This window comes from Barbus barbus, assembly GCF_936440315.1.
Source record: "Barbus barbus genome assembly, chromosome: 41".
Lineage (NCBI taxonomy): Eukaryota > Metazoa > Chordata > Actinopteri > Cypriniformes > Cyprinidae > Barbus > Barbus barbus.
The window spans coordinates 10989383-11010371 of record NC_136719.1 but is presented as its reverse complement, the minus strand read 5'-3'; the positions used below and the strand labels follow the sequence as shown (position 1 = coordinate 11010371).

At 35.5% G+C, this 20989-nt stretch overlaps 3 protein-coding genes across 3 annotated transcripts; 2 read left to right on the top strand and 1 right to left on the bottom strand.

Moving 5' to 3' along the window:
* Positions 1–7: 7 nt before the first annotated feature.
* LOC306860275 (N-fatty-acyl-amino acid synthase/hydrolase PM20D1.1) lies at positions 8–5483 on the top strand (the record flags this gene model as incomplete). Its single annotated transcript, XM_079401890.1, has 13 exons — positions 8–221; positions 1059–1145; positions 1249–1484; positions 1566–1652; positions 1737–1870; positions 1952–2071; positions 2822–2897; positions 2981–3042; positions 3122–3200; positions 3312–3383; positions 4265–4430; positions 4586–4685; positions 4773–5483. 13 exons carry the CDS (start codon positions 8–10, stop codon positions 4885–4887), a joined length of 1548 nt encoding a protein of 515 aa, XP_079258016.1. The 3' UTR covers positions 4888–5483.
* A 4310-nt stretch (positions 5484–9793) lies between these two features.
* LOC306860641 (N-fatty-acyl-amino acid synthase/hydrolase PM20D1.2) lies at positions 9794–14579 on the top strand. Its single transcript, XM_079402443.1, has 13 exons — positions 9794–10089; positions 10251–10337; positions 11047–11282; positions 11364–11450; positions 11528–11661; positions 11752–11871; positions 11997–12072; positions 12173–12234; positions 12884–12962; positions 13037–13108; positions 13384–13549; positions 13644–13743; positions 13848–14579. The coding sequence occupies exons 1-13, from the start codon at positions 9870–9872 to the stop codon at positions 13975–13977; spliced, it is 1569 nt and encodes a 522-aa protein (XP_079258569.1). The 5' UTR covers positions 9794–9869; the 3' UTR covers positions 13978–14579.
* A 603-nt stretch (positions 14580–15182) lies between these two features.
* Positions 15183–19718, bottom strand: LOC306860235 (acidic mammalian chitinase-like). The gene is made up of 11 exons (XM_079401828.1): positions 19628–19718; positions 19509–19535; positions 19088–19292; positions 18923–18979; positions 18671–18836; positions 18063–18187; positions 17789–17912; positions 17469–17651; positions 17252–17368; positions 17043–17175; positions 15183–16697 (listed from the first exon to the last, which is right to left on the bottom strand). Exons 1-11 carry the CDS (start codon positions 19653–19655, stop codon positions 16660–16662), a joined length of 1203 nt encoding a protein of 400 aa, XP_079257954.1. The 5' UTR covers positions 19656–19718; the 3' UTR covers positions 15183–16659.
* Between the last annotated feature and the right edge of the window lie 1271 nt (positions 19719–20989).

The following is a 20989-nucleotide window of genomic DNA, read 5'->3' as shown; positions in this document are numbered from 1 at the left end:
CTGAAAGATGAAGACCAAAATCACTAAGAAGACCATTTTGAAGTTTTTTGGAGTACTGCTGTTAATCCTTGTACTTTCGGTTTTAATTTTATTTGCTGTTGTGATTGGTAGGACATATACCTTTAAAGTGAACACAGAACTTGGACAATGGGAAAATGCAACAACAATTTATCCCAGTTTAAGTCCAGAACAGAAAAAGCAGCTGCTGGAAAATTTTAAAGGTAAGAAAAGCCTAATTATATCAAAATTATACTTGTTTAGAAATTTTAAATACTTCATAAATTGGTGGAGAAAGTAATATTAAATATGAAAAGAATCAGAATTTGGTTATTTTCAGACAATGCAAAATTAAAATTAAATGCCCTCATTGGCTTAATTTATTTGGGTCAATATTCAGATTATAAGAAATCAGTAGAACAGCTTGCATGCCTGCATTAACACTCTACAGCCTTATTTTTATTGTTGGGGGAGAAACAATGCAATACAACAATAATTGAGGGATCAAAAAAATGTTCCTTTAAACACTGAACTATCATATTTGATGCATTTTGACATGATTTTTCTAATATATATATATATATATATATAGAGAGAGAGAGAGAGAGAGGGATTATCAAGTAAACCTAAGTTGTGTCAGTATAGCGAGTGTTCATCTTGAAATATTACTAACAATTTAAAAGTTATTTTTGTTTACTTAAAAATCTGCATGACCTGAAGGTGGACATTTTTCTAAAAGTGCTTTTACTTGCTAATAAAGTATAAACTATAGCATACAGTATATTGTAAACAAAATGTTCAGCAAAGTTTTGATCATGTTGATAATGTAGAGCCCTTAGAAATTTGTGTATGAAATATGATACAGCAGGCTAAGTTAAGTACTGTTTTTTTTTTTTTTTTTGCAAATTATTGTGCTATTGTCTAAATAAAATAAATGAAACTTCAGGGCCTAAAAACCTCATGAAAATCTCATTTCAGAATAAAGGCTTAATATACATATACATATAAACATGGTCAGATTTTCTTGTTTTATTACTTCTATTCTATTTTATCTCCCACAGTCGCAGTTCAGATTCCCACAGTGTCATTTTCAGAGTCAGAACAGAACACAAGTGCCCTACAAGAGTTTGACCTGCTACTGAGGAGGGGTGAGAAAGTGATTATTTAAGGATTATTTTTGTATGCTTTATTTGTAAAATATAGTGTCATTAAAGATTACTGAAGGTTAATAATGAATTGTTCCTTTCTCAGTCTTCCCAAAGATCTTCTCATCCAGTCTGGTCCAACATGAGATGGTGGGAAACTACAGCCACCTGTTCACAGTACCAGGACGCGATCCTGATCTGGCGCCGTACATGTTGCTGGCACACATTGATGTAGTGCCGGCCAATGAGGCGGATGGGTGGGATGCTCCTCCTTTCTCTGCTCAAGAGCTCAATGGCTTCATTTATGGACGGGGAACCATCGACAATAAACAGTCTGTGATGGTACAGTGAATCAGCACTGCATCGTTTTTCACATCTGTTCAGTCCAGCCTGATGCTCACTGTAATGATGTGTGTTTTGAAGGGGATCCTTCAGGCGCTGGAATACCTGCTGGAACGAGGTTACACTCCTCGGAGAAGCTTCTACATTGGCTTGGGTCACGATGAGGAGGTCAGTCTCAATGCTAATCATAGTTTATCTGCTAAAATCCCAGCAGAAAGCTTGTTAATGCAGTTGTTAATTTGGTTTTCTCAGATCGGTGGCCCACAAGGTGCTGTGAATATCGTGAAGCTCCTGAAGAGTCGTGGGGTGAAGCTCTTGTATGTTTTAGATGAAGGTCTCACGATCATGGATGGTGTGGTAGATGGCCTGATCGGACCTGGGGCCCTGTGAGACCTTTGTTTTACTGTTTTAATTTGATCATTTAGATCTTGAAGTAGTGTGTAATTTATTCTTGTGTGTTTTTGTAGAATTGGTGTAAGTGAGAAAGGTCAGGCCACAGTAAAGCTGAGTGTCAGCACTCCTCCTGGACATTCATCCATGCCTCCCAGAGAGAGCGGCATTGGCATCTTGGCTTCAGCAGTTACAAGGCAAGAAAAAATGTTAATATTTAGTGTAATATGAAAACTGTGAACATGGAGACCTTAATTTCAATATTTCTTGCACCTCTAATGGGTCCGTTCATATTTGACATGATCTTGCATTTACAAAAAGCAAGACAGAATGGAATAAACCCAATGCAAAAGCCATAATCAATGTCCATCTGGCACATTTATGTAAAAAGAAAAAATAGAAATAAAATCTTACTTATAAAACTGCATTACACTGTATTCTAGCATGTTATAAAGTAAAATACCTTCTTAAAATAAAATCATTTATTTTGCCATTCTGCTTATTTAGTTACATTGTTGTGTAAAGTACTGATTTTCGTGATATGGTTTTTTATAATTAAAATGTATATTCTTATAATTCTGACTGAATTTCATATTCATAAATGCTAATTTACTATTAAAAACATATGGTATTGTTAATTGAAGCCAAGCTCTATACTCTCTAAATAAACAAGCTAATTTTACTATAGAAATATTAAACTTTTAAGAAAGCTTTGTGAGCTTTATGAAGTATTTATTTGCATTTGTTTTATACATTTTATGTATTATTAATTTTGCCTTGCATTTTTCTTTTCCTTTGGTTCTGATTTAGTTTTATACCCATTTTTGTATTATGATAAAAAATAAAATAAATATTTTGAACAAACGCATTAATTAATTAATGAATAAATAAGTCATACATAAAGTAATTATGTAAGTAATTGTTTGTTTTGGTTCAAAATTACCCAGGTTGGAGAAGAACCGGATGCCCAATCTATTTGGTACTGGTCCAGAGCGTGCCACATTTGAGCATCTGGCACATAAGGTAATAAAACAAACATGATATAAAATGCTTATGGCTTTCCTACAAATACTAAATTGTTTTATTCATTCTCTTTTGCCTTCTAGTTTGGCTGGCCATACAGAATGGTCATGTCTAATCTGTGGCTCTTCTCTTCACTGCTCAGCGGGTAGGCCATGTTTTTTGCTCACTACAATAACTAATGAGTACATGCTGTGATCTGTGGTACTTTCAAATCACATGTGCAGTGTTTTGGAAGGACAGCCTGACACAAATGCATTTGTGAGGACAACAACTGCCGTCACAATGTTTAACTCTGGTGTTAAGGTGGGCTGCCATTCACATAATTTATTTTCAGTTTATACATATATTCACATAAAATTACTCTCAGCATTAATGGAGATCCAACTGTTCCCCCCGCCTTTCTCTCTCTGACAGATTAATGTTATGCCAGCATATGCTGAGGCCTTTGTCAATTTCCGCATTCATTCTTCCCAGACACTGCAAGAGGTGAGAGGTCAGCATTAGCACATTTAATTAGTTCATACTTTTAAAAAGATTTGCTTTACCTAAAGAAAATGCCAGTGCTTGGAAGACAACAAAGGAAGTTTAAGCAGAACGCTTAGTTAAACCTACAGTAACAGAAATATACTGATTAAAAAAAAACTAAATTGATAGTATGCAAAGTAAATGGATATTATAAAAAAAGACCAATCAGAATTCAGAATGGACTGTATGTCTGTTTATCCATGTACTCTCATTCATTATAGAAGGTTATGAAGTAAAATACCATCAAACTACTTTGCAGTGCAAAGTACAGATTTTCTGTGAAGATATGATTTTTCTATGAGCATCTATTTTATGGTCTTATGAAGCCAGGCTCTGTACTATGAATAATAAAAAACTAGTCATTTTAAGTGAGATTATAAAGTATTTATTTAAATTATCTATGTATTTTATACTTCTTGTTTTATGTTGTTGTTTTGTGACTTTATGATGATAGGACAGTTTATAATTGACAGGAAGCGAAGTGGGGGAGAGAGGTCTTGTATTATTAATTGCTTTTAGCTTTTTTCTTTTATCATTTTTGTTTAATGCTTTAAGTAGATTTATAACCATCTCGTTTTATATAATGTTGATTTCAAATGGTATAATGTTGATATTTACTGATAGATAAATAAATAAATAAATAGATATAGTTATTGGAAAGTCAAGAACACCGGTCAGAATTAATCGGCAAATATTATGTTGATATGATGTTGCTGTTGGTTACTTTTAATATATTCAATGTGAGTGGCAGATTTTCAAACTTTAATATAAGTCTTAAATTTTACTAAAGCAAAATGTTATTGTCATTGAAGTCATTGATTGATTTCCTATTTCCATTCTAGGTTCTAAAGCTGATTGAATCCACCATATCTGATGAGCGTGTGAAGGTAGATTTTATCAGTGGATTCGACCCACTGCCTATCAGCTCGTATGATGAGGATACATTTGGGTACCAGATCATAAAGAAAACAGTGCATGATATTTTTGCTGAGGTCACAGTATCTCCTGGTAAGGCTTTTAGCATTGTGCCGTTAAATACTGCATGTTTGCTCTCTCTAGAGCTCAAGTGGTTTAAGTGGTCCTTATTCACATCATTGACCCAGGAAGAGCTTCTCCCACTCTTAGTCTTGTCAACAAACCAGCTCTATGATTTCCTCTCACAGGTATCTGCGTGGGCAACACTGACAGCCGTCACTACACAGAACTGTCTCCGGACATTTATCGTTTTGCCCCATCATGGTACAAACCTGGTGATACTGCGAGGTAGGACACATGGAAATGCTGAAGCGACATACTGGCTCATGTACTGTAAAAACAACAAAATATTAAACGGCTTATACTTCCCTTTAGATTCCATGGTGTGAACGAGAGAATCTCCATCCAGAACTATGAGGAGATTGTGCTGTTCTACTTTCAACTCATGCAGAACAGTGACATCAGGAACTTGCCAGGACCTCGCACCTAAAATAACTAGGAATTCTGAGGAAGTCATAAGCTGTGTTGTAATGAGATCAAATGAACTTAAATTAAAAGTTTGGGGACAGTAAGTTGTTTTTTTTGTTTTTTTGGAAAGAGTTTAACACTTTTATTCAGCTGGATGCATTAAACTGATCAAAAGTGACAGCAAACATATAACGATACACAAGATTTGCATTTCAAATGTTCTTTTGAACTTTTCATCAAAGAATCTTAAAAAATAAAAGTATCACGTTTTCCACAAAAATAATAAGTAGCACAACTGATTTCAATATTATAAAGAAATGTTTCTTGAGCAGAAATTCAACATATTAGAATGATTTCTGATGGATCATGTGACACTGAAGACTGGAAATAGAAATTAATTCATTTAAATGGTACTAATATTGACTATATTACTGTTTTAATGTATTTTTGATCAAATAAATGCAGCCTTGCTGAGTACAACAGATTTCTTTCAAAAATATTAAAAAACCTTACCAACCCCAAACTTTGGAAAATTACTGTAAATATATTTTCTGAATTTGCTTGTTGAAATGGTGTAAAATTACATAATGGATAATAAAAACAAGTTTTTTCTTGATATAAATTTCTTTTTACAGTATTTTTAGTTAGTTTTCCCTGGGTGAGTAAAACATTGTTATATTAAAATACAAATCACAAGGTTACTCAAGCCATACCAATACAACTGTTAATAAGACAAGTAACATTTCGTCTTCATGCAAAACCACAGTGATTGCAATTATATTTAAAGCTGTTTTCGTTTTAAAGGTTCAAAAGGGTAACCTATGCTGCATCTGTCTGTGCAAAATACTCCTTCCAATATTTCAGTTATCTCAAGATTTTCTTGTTACTGAAAAAAAAAAAATCTGAAATGCTGTTTACCAGCAATTGTGTTAGTGCTGAGTAACTCGAGGTTAGCTCTGAGGCCAATCACAGCACATGCAGAGATTCTCAGCTCAGCTGGTTTGCACACCTGTCTAAACAGACCACTGCACCTATTCACTGAATAGAAAATCTTAGGTCACAGGTTATTGCATTTTATGTAATATTTCTTTTGTATGTCAAAGTTTATATTTTTGACTTTGCTCTGTCAAGCTGTCAATGATTAATAATTCAAACATTACATAAAAAGGACCAGTATCCAAAGGTTTATGGATCTGTCTGTGAGGGTAGTTACCCTACAAAACTGTCCTGCAAAGTCATCAAGTTACAGAGAGCAGATAAAGACTCCTTCAAAACGACATAGCTTTTATGTAGTTTATAACCTTATGTATTTTACCTTTGTCTCATTGCTCTCCTTGGTGTCAGACTAGTCAATCATTTCCTTGGTTGCATCAAAAGAAACCTTGAAAGAAAGTGCAGACCTGAACAAAAAATATTATAAACTATTCTGAAATGTTCACTACAGCATTACTGCATATTAAACAGCACTGGTTTTAAGTGGTAGTCTATGCAGTGTTAGTGCTTCATATTATACTATAATTGAATTGCACGAGTTTGAATAATGAGCTGAGCGGAGCCTCATGTTATATTATATGGCTACTATATGTCTCAAATTAAGTGCAGCATCTCAAATCTCATGCTCAAACAGTCATTCATTTACTTCCCTGTTGCTTTTCTTCTAACGTCTGCAATGAATCTTGTATTACCTGTCATCCATAATTCAGGCCTGCAGGTGATTCTTTTTGTGCAAGTCAAATTGCCACATAGCTGAAAGTTTTTTTCTAAATTGTAATGTATAATAATAATAATAATATATAATTGTAATTATATAAAGTAATTTAACAGATTGACGCACCAAAATAAAAAGATCAAGTAACGGAGGAGTGCGGTGCAAATGACGTTGTTGAACTAAATTCTAAAGTAGACATTTTTTAATATTGAATAATTGTTATTATTAAAGCTATTTAAAATATTTTTGTTAACTGAAATAAAATATATTATTTATATTTATTTATAAATAAAATATATTTATTTTAAAATGTGTGTGTGTACACACCTGAACAAAATCTTAAGACCGGGGGAAACATTACAAGTAACGTTAGCGACGTTATTCTCCTGGAAGAGGTTCTTCATCAGGCGGTTGTTGTGAACTGCAGCGTTGTTCTGTAGAAAGACCCAGTCATTACCACCCAAACGAGTCAAGAGGGATGCCCGCTGCAACATGTTCACATAGCCAGCCGCCGTTTGAGGCCCCTGCACAACCTGAAGATCCATTTTCCCATTGAAGGAAAAAGCACCCCAGATCATGATGGAGCCTTCTCTACTGTGCTGCGTGGAAAACATCTCCAGTGGGATCTCCTTGTCATGCTAGTAATGTTGGAAGCCATCAGGACCGTCCAGGTAAATTTTTTTCTCATCAGAGAATAAAACTTTCTTCCACCTTTCAATGTACCATGTTTGGTGCTCCCTTGCAAATTCCAAATGGGCAAGTTTGTGGCGTGGGAGGAGACGTTGCCTTTGAAGACGGTTTCTGTTCTTGAAGCCCTTCTCTCGCAGATGCCGTTTTATGAGTTATAGGGCTGCAGTCAGTATCAGTAAAGGCCTTAATCTGGGTCGAGGATCGGCCTGTGTCTTCATTGGCAGCCTGTCGGATCCTCTGGCACAATGCAGGTGAAGATTTTTTTTGGGTCTACCACTTGACTTTTATCTACCACTTGTCCCATAACTCTCAGGATCTTTTAAGAAATGTAAAATGACTGCCTTACTGCGTCCAACCTCAGCAGTGATATCGCGTTGTGTGCGTCCTTGCTTGTTCAGCTCAGTATATATATATATATATATATATATATATATATACATACACATATACATACATACGTAGTCATGGCCAAAAATATCGGCATCCTTGGTAAATATGATCAAAGAAGGCTGTGAAAATTAATCTGCATTGTTAATCCTTTTGATCTTATATTTACAAAATTTTAACCCTTCATTGGATAATAAGAATTTCAATCAATCAATCAATCTTTACTTTATTTGTCCCTCATGAGGGAAATTTGTTTTGAGCAATACAGGTAAAAAATGCATAACAAACAATACCAACATCAGTAATAACGGTCACACAGTTGTGTCCCTTGAATTAGAGCTTAACAGCCTTTATAACGGTTTATAAGAGTTTTTATAACGGTTATATCTAGACATTGGAGTACGAAAACATCGACCAGATGGAAGTAATTCAAATTCTCGCTGAAGCACATGAGAAGGGTCCCGAGTCATTTTCATTGCCTAATTTAAAATGGGGGGAAATATCATTATGAAATAAAAGTTTTTCTCAAATACACGTTGGACACAATTATTGGCACCCCTAGAAATTCTTCTGAGTAAAATATCTCTGAAGTATATTCCCATTCATATTCACAATTTTGAGCACTCCAGGGTGATTATGAACATGAATTATCCAGCCATGGCTTCCTGTTTCACAGAAATATATAGGAAGGAAAACAAAGTCCAAATTCCCTTAATAATCCATCACAATGAGAAAAACCAAAGAATATATTTCTGATGTGCAGCAAAAGATAATTGAGCTTCACAAATTAGTGAAGTGGCTTTAAGAAAAGAGCTAGAGCAGTGAAAATTCCCATTTCCACCATCAGGGCAATAATTAAGAATTTCCAATCAACATAAAATGTTACGAAACTGCCTGGAAAAGGATGTGTGTGTCTATATCGTCCTAATGCACGGTGAGAAGGAGAGTTTGAGTGGCTAAAGACTCTCCAAGGACCACAGCTGGAGAATTGCAGAAAATAATTGAGTCTCGGGGTCAGAAAACCTTAAAAATAAATTGTCAAACAGCACCTACATCACCACATGTTGTTTGGGAGGGTTTCAAGAAAAATTCTCCTAGCTCATCCAAAAACAAACTCCAGCATATTTAGTTATCAGACATGATGGGAACTTCAAATGGGACTGGCTTCTATGGTCAGATGAAACTATAAAATGAGCTTTTTAGCAGAAAACACTCAAGATGGGTTTGGTGAACACAGGGATAAAAAGTACCCCATGTGAACAATGAAATATACTGCTGTATTTGTGATGTTGTGGGTCTATATTTCTGCTGGAGGTCCTGGACATCTTGTTTAGACGCATGGCATCATGGATTCTATCAAATACCAACAGATAAAAAATCAACAAGTGACTGACTCTGTTAGAAATCTTATAATGGGCCATGTTTGGATCTTCCAACCGGACAATAATCCAAACACAAACCTCAAAAACAACACAAAAATGGGTCACTGAGCACAAAACCAAGCTTCTGCTATCGCCATTCCAGTCCTCTGACCTGACCCTGTAGAACATGAGTGAGGTGAACTGAAGAGAAGAAGCACCAACGTGGAGCTGGGAATCTGAAGGATCTGGAGTGATTCTGGATGAAGGAATGGTCTCTGATCTCTTGTCAGGTGTTCTCTAACCTCATCAGGCATTATAGGAGAAAATTTAGAGCTATTAAACTGGCAAATAGAGGTTTCAAAAAGTATTGAATAAAAGGGTGCCGTTAATTGTGGCCAATGTGTATTAGAGAAAAACATTTATTTCATAATGATATCCCCCCCCATTTTAAATTCTTATCCAATGAAAGATTATATTTTTGTGAATTTGTTAAATAAAAGATCAAAAGGATTAACAATGCAGATTAATTTTCACAGCCTTCTTTGATCATATTTACCATGGGTGCCGATATTTTTGGCCATGACTTACATATATATATATATATATATATATATATATATATATATAACGTAGCATACAACAAAATTACTAAAACTTCAATGAAAATTATAAAGAAACGCAAAAAATACGTAATTCAAAATATTTATAAATACTTGAATAAAGTAAATATTACAAAAATAATATTTTACATGCGATTCTAATCCGCAGCAGCAGAGGGCGTTACTGCGTTATCGGTGAGGTATTAAATAAACATGAACTCTGGCCATGAAATGACTGTATTTTTGCACTTCCTGAAACATGACAGGCCATAGCGCTCAGTGGAAATTATTTAAGTTTCTCAAAGTGCTGCTGTTTAGTCTCATATTTTCGATTACAGTTTTGTTCCTTGTTGCCACAGTTAGGACGTTTACATTTGATGCGGACGCGGGGCTTCAGCTGGGAAAATGGGAAAATACAACAGCCATTTCTCTTCATTTAAGTCCACCACAGAGAAAGAACCTGCTGGCAAATTTCAAAGGTAACAAACAATGAAATCAGTTTATGGACATGCAGCTTATCACGAGACGTGAATAGATGGATCAGGAAGACGGAGATAAAGGATGTGCTTTCAACATGCATGCATTGCTGCTGTAGATATAGACAAATGTTGTGATTGTCTTGTTTTCGTCTCTTTCATAGCGGCCATTCAGATTCCCACTGTGTCATATACTGAGACAAAAGCGAACACGAGCGCGCTGCGTGAGTTTGACGGGCTGCTGAGGAAGGGTGAGACACCATGCCTTACACAACAGCAGCAAACTCAAAACTCAAACTGTTGCCCCATTAGGTTGTCTACTCAGTTAAGACGACAATATTTTAATTATGAACTCATTTTAATTACCAAAAACATAATTAGCTGTGTCCTACATTTTGAGTTCAATCCTGTTACCACTTGATCTCCCCCACTACAAAAAAAAAAAAAAAGCAAGTGACATAGTGGACCTTTTCTGCAGCATGAAAAAACATATTACGTTTTCTCAAATTGTTCAGTCATTTTATATTGGACAGCATTTGACAAGTATAATTTAGGCTGAATCTGCGTTCTGGTGTATTTTTCATTAGTACTTTTTTAATCTCTAGGATATCATTAATATGTAATCGTTTCATATACAGTAAATATATTACATATGTTTAATAATTATGCATTATATAATTAAAACAATTAAATTTTTATGTTCCGTGTTTATTGCTTGAAAACAATGTAATCTGTACTACAAGGCTTTAAACTTTTACAAATTTGGTAACAGGATAACAAAAACCACAAACATGCATATATAAAATAAAATGTATTTTCTAAAGGTAAAGCACTTCCTTCAACATCGTTTATAAATTTTAAGCGTAAACAATTTACTGTATTTATGTAAAGCAGCTACATGTCCTTTAATAATAATGAAATATTGTATTGAATGTTATTTAAGAATCTTTTCTTTCTCAGTCTTCCCAAAGATCTTCTCATCCAGTCTGGTCCAACATGAGATGGTGGGAAACTACAGCCACCTGTTCACAGTACCAGGACGCGATCCTGATCTGGAGCCGTACATGTTGCTGGCACACATTGATGTAGTGCCGGCCAATGAGGCGGATGGGTGGGATGCTCCTCCTTTCTCTGCTCAAGAGCTCAATGGCTTCATTTATGGACGGGGAACCATCGACAATAAACAGTCTGTGATGGTACAGTGAATCAGCACTGCATCGTTTTTCACATCTGTTCAGTCCAGCCTGATGCTCACTGTAATGATGTGTGTTTTGAAGGGGATCCTTCAGGCGCTGGAATACCTGCTGGAACGAGGTTACACTCCTCGGAGAAGCTTCTACATTGGCTTGGGTCACGATGAGGAGGTCAGTCTCAAGTGAATTGACTAGCTGTCATTTAGATTATACTTGTTCATATGCACTTCTGTACATGGTTTTGTCAGGTGAATGGTTTACATGGGGCAGTCAATATCGTGAAGCTCCTGAAGAGTCGTGGAGTGAAGCTCCAGTATGTTTTAGATGAAGGCCTGGCAGTGTTGGATGGTGTCATAAGTGGCCTGGATGGACCTGCTGCTCTGTGAGACTGTTATTTTGAGCTTTTCTACTAGTAGAGTCAATTAGTTATTGAATTAGTGTGTAATATTTGCCCTGTGTGTGGGTTTTGTAGAATAGGTATCAGTGAGAAAGGTCAGGCCACAGTAAAGCTGAGTGTCAGCAGCACTCCTGGACATTCATCCATGCCTCCCAGAGAGAGCGGTATTGGCATCTTGGCTTCAGCTGTCAAAAGGCAAGCAGAAACCCCTTACACACCTTTTAAACAATTGGAGAAACTTAAAGATGTATTCATTAGACTAAGCTAAATGTATTTAAATGAAGATACTTAATGCTGTCTTTTTAATATTTTTTTCCCAGATTGGAGGAAAATCCAATGCCCAGCCTGTTTGGTTATGGTCCTGAGCGTGACACGTTTGAACACCTGGCCCATAAGGTAAAATGCTCCAAGCTGAGGATTTTACAGGCCACATTTTATGAAATCCTGACCTGTAGTCTTTATATGTGAAAACCATTTCTCTTATTTTCTTTTGTAGTTTGGTTTGCCTCTCAGATTCATCATGTCTAATCTGTGGCTCTTCTCTCCGCTACTCAGCAGGTAGCTCATATTGGTTACCTTAATGCAGTAACTAATGTCATATCAAAGTATATTTTATACAGGATTTTTCCTTTCTTTTAAAACTTTTTGGACCTCCAAAGAAAATTTAATAATGGTTATGGACTTTTTTCCTCTCTATATGACTGTCATCACATCCCATTCTGTACTTTTTTATGAAAAGCTTGTTACACAAATCAGGCTTTAAAGCCCTGAGTCTGCCTTGTACCCATATGATAATAATTCATAGTATTGATTTGTGAAAGAAATTAATAATTTACTTCAGCAAGGACAGTAAAGATGCTCAAAAGTGACAGTAAAGATGTTTCATAATGTTACAAAATATTTGTATCTTATATAAATGCTCTTCTTTTTTATCTTTTTATTCATCATTGAATCCTGAAAAACTGTATTACGACTGGAGTAATGACTGCTGATAATTTAGCTTTGCCATGACAGAAATTAATTACTTAAACAAATTTATTAAAAAAAAAAAAAAAATATATATATATATATATATATATGTATGTATGTATGTATGTGTGTGTGTGTGTGTATGTAATATTATTATTGTTATTATTATTTCCTTTATTAATTAATTAATTGCAACATGTAAGCATGTAAATCCCAGGAAAATCCCTTTCATATGCAGGGTGTTGGAGAGGAAACCTGCCACAAATGCTTTTGTGAGGACCACAACTGCCGTCACTATGTTTAACTCGGGTGTTAAGGTGGGCACCTCTTTTTTGTTGTAGTTCACAAAGTAGCATGTATGTATATCTGATTATTTCTCTTTTTCCGACAGATTAACGTAATCCCCTCTTATGCTGAAGCTTTTGTTAATTTCCGTATCCACTCAGCCCAAACACTACAGGAGGTGAGAGGTCATGTGTTTGCCACAGCAATGACTCATTCAGTCCAGCATATAACTCTGATAGCTCATCTATTAACTTCTGCTCTTCACACCTTCTTCACATCAACCAGCTTCTCATGAATCACTCTCATTTAAAAAGATGGGTAGTGAGTAAATGATGACAGAATTAAAATTTTTGGGTGGGCTATCCCTTTAAATGAAATGCTATTTACAGTGGTTGGAATCAAAAGTATTTCTGTCTGAACTATTTCATAGTTTGATCCAATGTCTTCTTTTAGGTTCTGGAGTTGGTCGAGTCAACTGTATCAGATGAGCGTGTGAAGGTAGAGCTGGTCAATGGATTCGACCCGCTGCCCATCAGCTCCTATGATGAGCAGGCGTTTGGCTTCCAGATCATAAAGAAAACAGTGCAGAGCATGTTTCCTCAGCTTACGGTGGCTCCTGGTAAGACAAGTGATGCATTTCTGCTGAAGCGCCTCTTACATACATCATTGACTTGTGAAGAGACTCTTCTAACTGATCTGATTTCTTCTCACAGGCATCTGTGTTGGCAACACTGACAGTCGTCACTACAAGGATATCACGCAAGATATATATCGCTTTGCTCCGTCATGGTTCAAACCAGGTGATCCTCAGAGGTAGGACACAGGCTCTTTGTAATACTGTCCTAGAAATGTCAAAATAATGTAAAATAAAGTGTTACCTGTTTTTATATTACTAAACATTCATGTTCCTCCTTTAGATTTCACGGTGTGAACGAGAGAATCTCCATTAAGAACTATGAAGAGATTGTACTGTTCTACTTCCAGCTCATCCAGAATAATGACGTCAGGAAGTTGCCGCCACCTCACAGTAGCCAGCATGAGCTGTAAACAGTGGGATGTTACTTACACTGATCTCAAGTCACTGAAGTTTTAGAAACTAAGCTCAGGGAGCTTTGTTTTAGCAGATATGAATTGAAAATGTGAATATTGTGAAACAATTCAGTCATAATGGTTCTTTCTTGCATTTGATACCAAGCAGAGCTGAAAAGCAAAGTAATCTGTTGTTAGTCAGGTGTTGACAGCAGGACATGGTCATCCATTCATGCATATGGCAGATGCTTTTATCCAAAGTGATTTAAGATATACAGTACGTATACAATCATAATGTCATATTACATACATATTTAAAGTGTATGTAATATGATATTTCTATTTAAAATGTATTATCACCCTGATCTCTGAGTAATGGTTTTATTACTGTACCAAAAATTTGTATTACTACCAAATTACTGTAAGTTTGTTGGCTGAATGACAGAGTAAACATAAGCAATCCTGACCATAATCAAAAACACACGGAAGCATTGCTGAACACAACTACACTTCAACTAAGCTTCATCGAAACTGTACACGGAAAAATAAAAAGCTAGCTATGTGAATAAATCAGACAAAATGGGATGATGATAATAAATTTTCAATAATTTTGAGTGTCACTTGTGTTTGAAAGTGTGAGTGGGTGCAGAGGACATGATTGAACTAGTTAATATTTCTGACTTTGTCAGATGTGCTGCTTTGGTGTTTTGAATTAACTTTCTGAGAGATTCATCTTAAAAAGCCTGAGCTCTATTATCTGTATCTAACCTTTATAGTGTTTTCATTGATTCAGATTTTATTAAGGGACAATAAATTAATTATGGGCCAACAGATTAGCGTTAGACTGAAGTGATTTATTATGACTGATTATTTCTGGCTCTATAAACATTTACCTCTGCATATCACTTGCGTCACAAAGCTGGAGCTCAACACAAAGCTATTGTTATTGGTTCTTTAAATGTTTCTTTGAATCCTTAGTAATTTTGGCACTGAAACGGACTGTGTGGAGACTGACAATTACTATAAATGTTTTGCATTAATCATTTTGAAATTTCAAGAATGTTACATTAATTTTTCATTTCAAGTTTAAATTAATAAATTGTTTTAATAGAAACATAGATGGTGTTCTTAATTTCTAATAAATACTTTTTCTAATAAAAAATGTTTATTCAGAAATTTCACCAATGCAGTCCCACTTTAAATGTAAAAAAATGCAGACAATTAAGGCTTAATTAGTTTTATTCAGACAAATTAGATGCGCTCCGTTCTTAAGACAACAAAATGTAGCATATTATTTTAAGAAAGTATTAAATCATTTAGTGTCTGTTAAATTTGAAGAAATTAACAGAATACTTAAAAGTGAATTATTTTTTGCCACTACTTGCCTCAAACTGTAAAAAAATACTGGCAAAATCCCACACATTTTCTTTGCAGAAGTGGAACACTGATTAATTATTAGGCCAGTGTTACGTTCCCAGTTAGTCTAGGGTTAAAGGAACAAGTAACAATAAAAAAGGTGACGTGTGGAGGCAGCAAGGTTCAATTCCCAACCCCGGTGCTTTAACAAATGCAAACAAGAAACAAGTTATTTTATTTTAAAGACGTGGATGTCAAAATTTCAAGAGGGGACAAGGTCACCATAAACATAAACCCTCTTAACATTTAGGGAGAAACTAACTAAGCTAAAACAAAGAAAAAGAAACAAAAATACAATAGCAATACACTAACTCCCTAACTAGCATAAACAGGAGAAAAGCAAGGTATAAAGAAAATAGCACTCACCTCTCTACTAACACATTCCCCATAAATTAACAATAAACTTCATAAGTAACAAACAATAACAAAAGAAAATACAAACAGATAACTTCCAAACCAAACCAGATTTCTTGTCGTAGGTCTCAGTCACCACAAGAGTGTTAACACAATAACACTACAAAGAAATCCATCAACAAAATATTAATCAAAACAACTAATAAAGCTTGTTGGGTTGAGAATAGAAGCCTCACGACGCAGCCTCCACACACACCCTGCGCTGCGCTGTCCGGTTTGCCTCCACAAAACTCTGAGGGACAGCATCAGGCTCATTCATAGTGAATGTCCAGCGCTCTCTCCACCCTCAATACCACGACTGAGGTGCCCTTGAGCAAGGCACTGAACCCCCAACTGCTCCCCGGGCGCCGCAGCATAAATGGCTGCCCACTGCTCCGGGTGTGTGTTCACGGTGTGTGTGTGTTCACTGCTTTGTTTTTTTTATAAATATTCTAGCATCGTAATAAAAATACCCAAAAGTATGTTTAAAAATTAATAATGTCAAGGTTACCAAAGCAGTTCCACTTTAAATGTAAAAATTAGTGCATTGGAAAATTAGTGCTTATCAGGTTAGTTTTAATCAGGCAAGTTAGACTGTGCTTCCTTTTTAAGACGCAACAAAACGCTGTCTGTTAAATAAAAAACAACAACAAAAAACAACCGAAAATGTAAAGGTAAAGTGTGAAATTATTACGTCTTTACTGACACCAAACAGTATTGAAAAAACTGCCAAAGTTCCCTTGCAGGAGTGGAACAGTGACATGAGGTCAATTCTTAGGCCAGTCACAGCACAAGCAGTCGGGATTGAAGACTGTCCCAACAGGACAATGCATTTTATAGGGATTGCCATCAGAACACTGAATGAAGGTCGTCGGGTCATCTGGGTTTACGTTACCTGTCCGTTTTGGCAACACAGAACTCTGAGGGAGCTGTCGGGACAATTATTAGATTTATCAGATATGTAGGGTAGCTCATTTTTGCATCATTAGAAATAAATCATGCATTGGTAAACCATAAAAACCATAATTATGACATAATAGGACAGAATACAGTATGAGATACTGTACAAACTTATAATAATGAGATAAGCAGTTGAAATTATGGGATACCAAGTAATTATGAGATCATAATTGTGAATTTCAGTTTCTCATCATTTCAAATTCTTCTCATAATTATAGTTTTTTATAGACTTTTCATGTCATAATTATGATTTACCAAAGCATGATTTTTTTCTTCTGTGGTAAAAATGGGCTTGATTAAGATATGAGATGTACCTGTATTGAGAAGTGTACTGAGATGTCCAATGAGAGGGTATTTGCCCTGCTCACAGAACTGTCCTGTAAAGTCATCAAGATCCAGAGCCCAGATGAAAGCTCCTCCAAACCTGTTCTCCTTTAGGTAGTTTACCTGAAGCAGAACAGATTTTGAGCATGAGAGCTGCATTACAGTTTATCTATTTTCCAAACCTTTGTGACATATTTACCTTAGTCTCAAAGCTTTCCTTGTTGTCGAATCCCACCCATTCATGCCCTTTTGTTGCATAAGGAACTTTCTGATCATCAATCCATTTCACAGAGGTTCCTTGAAGAAAAGTACAGACCTGATGGGAGAATATGGGTTCATAACTCTTCTGATTTTATTTTGCACAATCAACAAACAAGCTGTAATGTAAGTGCATGTGTTCAGGTTGAAGGTAAGACCTCATAATAGGACCATAATCCAGCCTCTTTGGTGTATTTTCCAGCTGATCCAGCACCATTAGCTGGAGCTCCAGGTCCACTGGCTCCAGATGACAGGCGAAATGTTCTTCCATATGTTGCAAAACCCATCCTCAGCTTCTCCACAGGAGCGCCCTGATCTCTCCAGTATCTCATTGCAGAATCCTGCATTGTCATGACCAATCACTTATTTCCTGTTTAATGTTTCTAACTTCTTGTTATTTGCCATGACTCACAGTATCATTTACACTTATTTATATGTTATACATGAAGTTAAGAATACAGATATAAGGCCTTCTTACAGTATTGTAGTACATGTTGTCTTCTGTGTCTCCAGAGCCACGGTACAGAGGACTGTTGTGGCCAGTGACACTTTCCCATGAGCCGTGGAAGTCATAGGTCATCACATTAATGAAGTCCAAATACCTGCATTACCAGACGACACAAGTTCAGAGAGTCATCAATTCAGACTCAAGACCTTCAAGCAAATAATGAGGCTGACTGTGTGGGTCTTGACCAGACTATATATTCATTTGATTCATATTCATTGATTTAAAAACTCTTCAGAAGACATACTTAGCGATTTCTGCAATTTCATAACCAGCATCAATGGTTCCTTTCCCAGCAGCCACTGCAGCAGAAAGCATGAGTCTGGGGCGTCCAGTGGCAGCACTCTCTGCCTCAAAAGCGTCCAAGAGCTCCTGTTATAGTCAAAGTAAATTATAATGGAAATATCAAAAAACTATTTTGAACCTGGGATCCAAAATCTAATATAAACCTGGAAACAAACAGAAAGTTTTTGGATTTTGAAAAATGTTACATAAATAAATGTTATTAGGTAAAATGAATGAGACGTCTTTCATATTTTGCACTATTTCTAGGTCCTAATCAATTTATTAAATGTGTTGCATTGATCATGGCTCTTTCTACAGATGTTTTTCTTTCACTGAAGCTCAAGATGCTCAGCACCCTTGAGGTTTAAAACAAACTTGTGGAGGTCTTATAACTTTTGCATTTTATAACTTATAACTAAGCTTTTTCACCAGTCGACTTGTGTACATACATACTCATATTTATTGTTTTTTACTTAAGCATTCAACCATGTTATCATCTCATCATGTAAACAGCATATTAGATTTGAAAAACTACTGTATTGTGTAATAAATCAGTAAATACTACAGTACCTTACAGAGCAGAGTGAACCTTTGCTTGTCTTCTGGAGGACTTCCACGGGAACCTGGATACTCCCAGTCCAGATCCAGACCATCAAAGCTATGTTTCCTCAGAAATCTGATGGAGGACTGAATAAACGTCTGCCTGTTTGCTGATGTGGACACCATTTTAGTAAACCTGACAAGAAGTTCCATGAAGATCAAATAAACAGTTATGTTTAACACACATCCTTCAAAATTCAGTGATTTGAGCAGGATTCTTACTGTTCTGTGCCAAAGTTCCATCCTCCGACAGCCAAGAGAGTTTTCAAGCTGGGATTTCTGTCAAGTCAAATATTTGTATCATTATTCGCTGAAATGTCTCTGTAATGTCTGCTTAATTCATTTTGATTAAATGCATTCACAAACAAAACATCAGATAGCACATACTTTTCCTTTAGTCCATTGAAAGATTTGTAGAGAGTTTCATCATTCCATTCAAAAGTGATCAACTCATTTGTCTTACTAATAATGGAAAAAGCATAAATTAAATGAGTGCACAGATGTGGATCCACATTTTCTGGCATGTACTTGCCAACATCAGGTCTATACTGAGCCCAGTTTGTGAAGTAGCATGCCAGTTGGGAGGCCCACCCTGAAATAAATAAACACATTAATTTATAATAACATAGGAATATAATATACAATTATTAATAACAATAAATATTAGATACAATAAATATTATTCATAGCAATTTTTATTAGTTTTATTATTTTCATGACCCTACGTAAGAAAAGCCGTTTGCAGAATGGTGATTTTTGAATATAATGTAGTATTTAGGACTGAAACAACAAATTAAAAGAAAATTACCAAAGTGACACAATGCCAAGGAAAAGCCTGAAAAAAGATAAAAAGAAATGTTATCATATAATTCACTCCAAGGCATAAAGCTCTTATAAATTCATTCTGTAAGATCAACAATAACTTACCAGCTAGAGAAATTAATTTTGTCATCATAATGCGATGGTCGTATCAGTCAAGAAACTGTCTGCTACTGCTGTATGAAAGACAGAAGATACTGTTTAAATAACCCCCAACACACAGAACTCCTTGCATAATAACAATGATTAACCAAAAACAAGACGACTTTCATTTCCCTAAAATAGCTGTTCCCTGTCATCTGCCCTGGATTTTATCACACAATTCATTTTTAGGAGGTGGACTATTGCACCATAACAGTTTTAAGGTTTTGTACATTGTGATTGTATGAGTGGTTTGTTCCATTAAACTTCAGTAACTTAGTTCAGTGAATCAAATGTCTAATTTGAACAGTCATTTCCTCTCAAAACATATTAAGTTACACTGATCCAAAACTACACCTACTGCAAAGAATCTATGTTAATAAAAAAAAACTAAAATATCCTTAGATTTACATTTTATCCAAAGCAACTAGAGGAACATAAACATTGTCATAGAGACAATGAATGTGCATTGCCAGGTTTATTAGAAATCTAGAAAAGGAGGCTAGCTAGAGTAGAGGGAAAATTCATAAAAGAAAGGAAGATTTTTCTCTATGAAACACAACTTTCAGGCAGAATGCACCATTAATTCCTATTACAAATCTTTGACTCAGTAACATTACGTTGCTCATCAGGTCTGATCACCTGATCTTCATGCTTCAAGGATCTGAAAAGTGTCATCATTCCATTTGTATGTTATAAGCTCATTTCAATAGTCAAGTTCACATCACTTTCTCTGTTATGCTGATGATACTCTATATTTCTTTTTGGCCGAACGAAACATGCCAATTTCCAAACCAACGGAATACATAAAAAAAAACTGCATGACTAGTAATTTACTGCTAAATTCTGAAAAAAAAGGTGAGTGTTAATTATTGGACCAAAAACCTCAGCATGTAATAACCTATAACCTGTCTAACACTTGATGGTTGCTCTATTAATTTTATACTCTTACTACTAGAATTGTTATTTTTTTATAATCACTTGTTAAACATGCACTGCCTTTGTGCTTAGCACTAATAATTGATTAATGAACTGTTTATTGTGCATGATGCTTACAGTTTTGTCTTTAAATATGGAAGGAATTAAAACAAAAAATATCAGGATGTAATTTTAAACCATACGAGGACATAAGGTACATTTCTATCACTAGGGTTGCATAAATGTTCTTTTAGAGGTACAAACAAGAAAGTACAAAAATGCATCAATGTTCAGAGGTATATTTCTGTATCCTGCTAGGGTACATCTGGAGAGACAAAGCATTTGTTCTCTTTTAGGTACATTCCTGTACCTTGATTTTTCTGTGTGGTGTGCTATTTGATATCAATCTTT

What these genes read in the sequence shown, in the direction of transcription:
- LOC306860235 (XM_079401828.1), bottom strand. Translation starts at nt 19,655, where the DNA reads ATGATGACAAAATTAATTTCTCTAGCTG. An exon ending in GATTATGGTCCTATTATGAG is followed by an intron (nt 17,369 to 17,468) that starts GTCTTACCTTCA and finishes TTCTCCCATCAG; the next exon opens with GTCTGTACTTTTCTTCAAGG. An exon ending in AGGAAAGCTTTGAGACTAAG is followed by an intron (nt 17,176 to 17,251) that starts GTAAATATGTCA and finishes GTTCTGCTTCAG; the next exon opens with GTAAACTACCTAAAGGAGAA.
- LOC306860641 (XM_079402443.1), top strand. Translation starts at nt 9,870, where the DNA reads ATGACAGGCCATAGCGCTCAGTGGAAATTATTTAAGTTTCTCAAAGTG. An exon ending in TTCTCTCCGCTACTCAGCAG is followed by an intron (nt 12,235 to 12,883) that starts GTAGCTCATATT and finishes TTTCATATGCAG; the next exon opens with GGTGTTGGAGAGGAAACCTG. An exon ending in TGTTTAACTCGGGTGTTAAG is followed by an intron (nt 12,963 to 13,036) that starts GTGGGCACCTCT and finishes TTTTTCCGACAG; the next exon opens with ATTAACGTAATCCCCTCTTA.